At 40.6% G+C, this 6542-nt stretch overlaps 1 protein-coding gene across 1 annotated transcript; it reads right to left on the reverse strand.

Annotated features, from left to right (window-relative positions):
- Window positions 1-671: 671 nt before the first annotated feature.
- Window positions 672-2408, reverse strand: LOC149029280 (uncharacterized). The gene is made up of 5 exons (XM_089142761.1): window positions 1651-2408; window positions 1207-1478; window positions 1037-1113; window positions 825-900; window positions 672-730 (listed from the first exon to the last, which is right to left on the reverse strand). Exons 1-5 carry the CDS (start codon window positions 2406-2408, stop codon window positions 672-674), a joined length of 1242 nt encoding a protein of 413 aa, XP_088998887.1.
- Window positions 2409-6542: the final 4134 nt, after the last annotated feature.

Raw genomic sequence — 6542 nt, forward strand, 5'->3', positions numbered from 1 at the left:
CCGATTGTAGCTCGTAGGACGACCATGATAAAGCTCACCACCATGATCGTCATCCTGGGTGGCATGTGTGTACTAAGTCTCTCCAGTGTATCTCTGGGGGGATCATGTGCCTCTGATAATGGAACATGATATCGCTCCTGTACTCCTCCTCCACCACCACCACTACCACCACCACCGCCACCACCGTCGTCATCATCATCCCTCCGAGTATGACTGGGACTGGGAGCAAGGGTGTCATCTGGATCATCATATTGCGTACCAGGCTGCACCATCCAATCCTCATCCACTCTGGCGGCAGCCACCTGATGTACTTGCCCCTCTTGAGAAGCCATGTACTCATCTACATTAACTCCCGCAACTTGAGCAATGATTGGGTCTGGCCTACCTCCAGGCTGGTCTAACACTGGCTCGCCCCTATCCAACAACCAATCCGTGAGTGGATGTTGGTCATCTGCAGTGACCTCGAAGATATCATCGAGCTGCATGTCCTTGTCTGTCCCACTGTTAGTGTTTAAATGGCCATTCTCTAACTTCAGTCTCATGTTGTAGTGACAAAACACGAGGTCATTCAGGCATTGACTTCCCAACCTATTCCTCCTCTAGGAGTGAATCATCCCAAATGTACTCCAATTCCTCTCACACCCAGAGGCAGAGCAAGTCTGGGAGAGGATTCACACTGCCACTCTTTGGAGGTTCTCTGCATCGCCCCCATATAGAATCCACCACTCAGCTGCATTATCACAAATAATGCAAGTTAATACTTTAATTCTTAACAAAAATCCTACTTATATCACTTATATGTAAAATGTAATCATGCATCTAACCTGGATCATAATTTTGTTGGTTTTGAGTAGCAGCAACTGAACCAAAGGTCCCCAGTGCATCTCTAAAGTATTTTATCTGCAATAATTTGTATTGATGGTTAGCTAAATTCTTTCACAAATAAAAAGCAAGTACTAAGTTCTAAGTTTCTAAGTTCTAACTTCCATATGGCATTTGATTGGACCGTTGTGTTTGGCTCTAACTTCCCAATAACCTTCATAACGGCACTGAGCAAGTCTGACCGCAATCCCAAATTTTCAGTGTACTGATATTTTGGATTAAGATAATAGGCTGCACAATTCATAAACTCACAGTCAAATAATTAATATTTACTACAAGTTACAAATTATTAATAATAAGTAGTAACCCACACTAACTACTTACCCGCCCTATGCATCGGATGCATTAAATGAGCGATCCATCTAATATCAACAATGTTCAAGTATGGAACAAAACCTCTGGGGTTAGCTCTTTGGATTGCTGTTTTCATTCGCTCCAGGGCTGCATATATGTGTAGCATAGTGGGCCCCCTGAGGGAGGAATCAACCATACGTAAGACCTTTATTATAGGATATAAGGTCTCCAGCACAATTCTCACATTCCTCCAAAACTCATCAGACGAGATTGTCGTCTGTGTGATGCGCCCACTACTAGTACTGAATTATCACAAACACATTAAGTTAGTAATAAATACTACATACTAAATATTCATATTTCATAGTATAAATGTATAAGAATTAAGAAGTTAACAACTTGTTAAATCAAATAGTAGAGACTATAGATAAAAAAATAAAAAAAAATACTTACTTTGATCCAACCCATGAGAACCACTCCTCTGATGAAAACATGGATCTCAAGCCCGTCTTCCGTTCCTGAATACTGTTGAGGGCGATGAAATTCGTGGCAAATCTCGTAGGACTGGGTCGCACTAGCTCACCACCGCATGCCTGCCTCATCATATATAGAGCAACAGTATGATTGTAAATGAAATTTGTTACCTGCTTGGCCCTCTCCACTGTGCTCTGGATAATATTGATCTTGCCGATGTCCTTTAACATGAGGTCGATACAATGAGCTGCGCAGGGTGTCCAATATAGGTTATATCTAGCTGTATTCATCAGTACCTCACTGGCTTTCTTGAAGTTGGTGCCATTTTCGGTGACAATCTGCACCACATTCTCTTTCCCAACTTCATCAATCACATCCTGCAAAAGTTCAAGAATATACCTGTGGTCTTTTGTATGCCTAGTAGCATCCACAGATTTTAGAAACACAGTCTTCCGATCACAATACACCATATAGTTGATGACAGATTTTCTTGTCAGACCGGTCCATCCATGACACATAATGGTGCATCCATATGTCTCCCAAAATATTCTCAAACTACGGATGTACTCTTGCAGCTCCTCCTTCTCCTCAGCCAGGAAAGTGGTCAACACCTCATTAGGGGTAGGACCAGGATGTCCAGGACCTACCTTTGCAATAGTGTCAATCATATTACTATAATAAGGACCCTGTGCCGTATGTGCTGGAACCGCATTGTAGTACATCCACTTCGACACTACCTTCTTCACTTTCTTCACCATCCCTTTCCATGCACCTGTGATCTTGGGCTGCTTGGCCCCCTTATTTCTGAAAATATCAGGATCCTGCTCTAGGATAGGATCCGACCTCTGTGGATAGTCACGTGGACGTGATCCCCGTACATCAGCCGTAGAAGGGACCCTCTAACTTTGTGATCGGCTGAACATACCACGTATACCACCCCTGTCCCTAGATCCATATGCTCCAGCCCCTGATCCAGATGCTCCAGCCCCTACAGGCCTAGAGGAACCAGCTCCTATAAATCTAGCTCTGGCCCTCTCCTTCTCCTGGTACTGTATCGCCCTACTCTCAGCCATCGCCCGTCTAACATCCCTCTCCTCCCGCTCTCTCAAATCAACGGGATCAACCTCCTGATCAGAATCTGAATCAACTCTGTAAGATGATGGTGCCTGCACCGCCTCATCCAATGCTTCATTTACCCTTCTCCTCTCTTGTTTCTTCTTCCCATTGTCTTTCTCCATCTCTCTAACTGCCTTTATGATATCCGCATTCACCTCAGTGCAAGTGGCCACATCCTTTGAACTACCAGTGATGTGAGCCTTAAACCTACTTATGCCACCTGAATTCAACTACTTATCACAGAAGTTGCATCTTGTTTTACTTTTGTTGCCATCAATTGCAACACAATACTGCCATGCAGGATCAGCCCTCCTCCTCCTTGCAGACGCCGCTCCTTGTGTCTGTCCCTGTCCCTGGCCCTGTGAACCTGCTCCTCTCCCACAGCTAGACATGATAATTGTTGGTCTGTTGCAACAAAAATGATTTCATAAACAATTAAACAATACCAATATAATATTTTAAACAATATTTAAATTTTTTCCGACAAAAGAAAAGGCTACCATATCAAAACCGACAATGAAACCATACAAGAAGCACTTGAAAATAATTATATAGGTATTTTCTACCATATCTATAATTTTCTCTAATTTTCAAAATCATTTTCCTTATTTATTCCTAATTTTTTTTCTTTTTCATAATTATTTATATTTTATATTCATATTTTAATAAATTTCAAAAAATCAAATAATTATTTTATTGGGTCAAAAATTATTCCGACCCCGTGAGTCTGTAGATCGATCCATGGGGATCCACATATATTTTTTCAATCACAATGCAACACATATATCATGCAAAAAGCAAGCATTTAAAATGTATAAAAATATAATTTTTGACGCCCGAAAATAAATAAATAAATTACTTAGTGAAAAAAAATTTCGACTCCGTGAGTTTGTAGATCAGCCTATTGTATTCAACATATATTAATTTCATACCCATCCAACAATATTATGGCATGCATTTTAAAAAAAAAAAAACAGTTTAGTGAAGAACAGTTTACCTCTCAGATGAAAAACACCCAGATTTGTATGAAATCTCGCTTAATTGTCGCGAATAATGCTATACCCGTCAAGAGTGAAATGAGTACTACGGTTTTATGTCGAAGATCGGACGAAAATATGGCCAAAACACCTAAAACTAGGAGAGAGAAGCTCTGGATGGTGTGGGTGAGGAGAGAGAAAATCAGAGAAATTCAAACGATAATTAATGAAAAATTCCCACGAGCCCTGCGCATTTATCCCTGAATTTCACAGACATATCGGTGAAATCTCGGCATTTATCGCCGATATGGCGAGATCTCGCCATATCGCCGAGAAATCGCCGATATCTCGGCGGTAAAGTGTTTATCTCGTTTCGCCCCCTGGTTTCGTTTCGCCAGAGGGCGAAACTGACGAAGAAATATAGTTCCATGGACTTACACCTTAGGGGTACCCCGTACAGAACATTCCAGCAAACAGGAGAGAACAAAATATACATTATTTACGGCTGAATTTTAAATTTCAAACCGTTACAACTTAAAAATGTCGGTTTTGGAGGATTTTCCCTGGTGAAGGAGAAATTACCTCACCATCCGTTGTCAATCTGAATCTGAATTTTAATTAGCTTGGGTGATGATGAGTTGAGCTGTTCTTGTTCCTACCCACCTTGACAAGAATATAACGGTCGAGAGTCTCTGACATAGACATTCACGGTGAGTCTAAGATCCTCTATCTACCGTGGTTGCGAATTGTAATTGGTACTCTCACACTCCTTCACAGCACATTCAGAAGGAATATGATGTTGCGGGTAAAGAATCCCAACTCATAGACATTTGCGAAACGGCTAACATGCCCCAAAACGCTTCAGTAAGTAAGATTTTGATTGGATTCCATTAATCGAGTCTCATGTTCGAGAAGGCCCCAAGTATTGAGCCAGCAGCTGCTACTGGGGGCTGTCAATGTGTGATGTTATAAGGCATAAGATGTTCAGGGCGTGGCTGGGCTGGGCCCATATTGGAGTTCTGGTTCAAGTGGGTTCGGTAGCCCAACTACTATTGACCATGGACAACGATTGTGTGTGGGATGGCAAGCAGCTAGCTTCTATTCACATTAATATTATCGCTGCTTTTTTGTTTTGGCCAAAAAGAAGACATTAGAGGCTTATTCTCATCCCTAGAGTAATTTCAGTAGCTTCAATTTCTAAAGACACAAATGTAGTAGTAGATTCTCTAGTAAAGGTGTCATGTCTTTAGTAAGTCAAAAAAAAGAGAGGCTAAATTCTGATACGTAGTTTATTGATCTTAGTATTCAGATGTTTCAAGCTCTGCTTGCATCACTAAATAAATAATCTTCTGCCAAAAGACATCGATTTGTATTGAGTGAATCTCCCGATGAATACCTAGTTATAAAATGCAATAACGTATGATATTAAACCTTGGATTAGAATATTACACTTGACTGCATCCTATAATTAACTAAGAAAACCCTTCGAAGGGGAAGACTCAAACTCCTCTACTTTACTTTACAATGATAATATCCTTATTTCTTCCAAAATAAATTAGAGAAAAGAAATCATATTGTCAACTAGACGTAATCAAACCGAACCACTGCTGGTGTTCTTTAATTCATTTTCATTTGCCTTTTGCTATTGCTCCTCTTGTTTTTGTGTAAAAATGTGAAAATTTTAAATCTTGCTAAGTTGGTGCAAATGTGTAACGTGTGTAATAAAAGCTCGCTAGGCATTGGATAGCTACCACGTGAATTTCATAAAAACTCAGCCACACAAAAGACAAGTGCAGATTATACCAACTTAAGTGAAATAAATCATTTTTTCTTTGATCGGAACTAAACTATTTTTTTGTGCAATTGAGATTTAATGGAATCCACGTGATGTTTATTGGATACCAACATTAGGTGTCACAGACACCACCACGCCAGATGCACCAGCCCAGCGAAATCAAAAAAGGAGTTTAGGTTTACAAAACTATGGAAAACAATGTTTCTTATTTTAAGGCTTGTTTGGTTACATGAATTAGGAATTTTAAATGAAATGGAATTTCTTTTATTTTTTTGGTAATAATGAACTGGAATTTTTAAATCTATAGATTTATAGTTCAATTTTTTTCTCTTCTAGAACTAGTGTTTTTTTTAATATTGGAAATACCGTCCACAAGGGTCGAACCCACAACCTGTCCATCTTAGGGTGTTTTTTGCCAAGCTCTTACAAGCCTACACATAAGGGTTTCTGCTAGAAAGACAAAAGTTTGTGTTGCTGCATCCTGCAAACCTAGGGGTTTCAAAAAGAAAATTCTCAAAGTATCCCTTGATGAGCTTCCGCGAAACTACGTTTAGCCGATTTATGGATCTCGGACACCTGTCTATGGGAAGATAGTTGTTCAACAGATGTTTGCAACACTTGTGAAGGAGTCACCAAATGACTTCCTTGCAGCTTCTCAGCTTCGCAGATGACTTTCTCACTTCTCGGCAGATGTTTTCCTGGTTCTCAGCAGAAGTTTTCTTGCTTCTCAGCAGACGTTTTCCTGCTTCTCGGCAGAGGTTTTCCTGCTTCTCGGCTGACGACTTTCCTACTTCTCCGCAGATGATTCTCCTACTTCTCGGCAGGTGTTTTCCTGCTTCTCGACAGACGTTTTCCTGCTTCTCCACAGACGTTTTCCTGCTTCTCGACAGACATTTTCCTGCTTCTCGGTAGACGACTTTCCTGCTTCTCGGCAGATGACTTTCCTGCTTCTCGGCAGATGTTTTCCAGCTTCTCGACAGATGTTTTCCTGCTTCTCAGCAGAC

This window comes from Hakea prostrata, chromosome 1 (genome assembly GCF_041222555.1).
Source record: "Hakea prostrata isolate BN-2017 chromosome 1, UWA_Hpros_2, whole genome shotgun sequence".
Classification (NCBI taxonomy): domain Eukaryota; kingdom Viridiplantae; phylum Streptophyta; class Magnoliopsida; order Proteales; family Proteaceae; genus Hakea; species Hakea prostrata.

What these genes read in the sequence shown, in the direction of transcription:
- LOC149029280 (XM_089142761.1), bottom strand. Translation starts at nt 2,408, where the DNA reads ATGGTGAAGAAAGTGAAGAAGGTAGTGTCGAAGTGGATGTACTACAAT. An exon ending in GCATCCGATGCATAGGGCGG is followed by an intron (nt 1,114 to 1,206) that starts GTAAGTAGTTAG and finishes TGAATTGTGCAG; the next exon opens with CCTATTATCTTAATCCAAAA. An exon ending in TGCTCAGTGCCGTTATGAAG is followed by an intron (nt 901 to 1,036) that starts GTTATTGGGAAG and finishes AAATTATTGCAG; the next exon opens with ATAAAATACTTTAGAGATGC.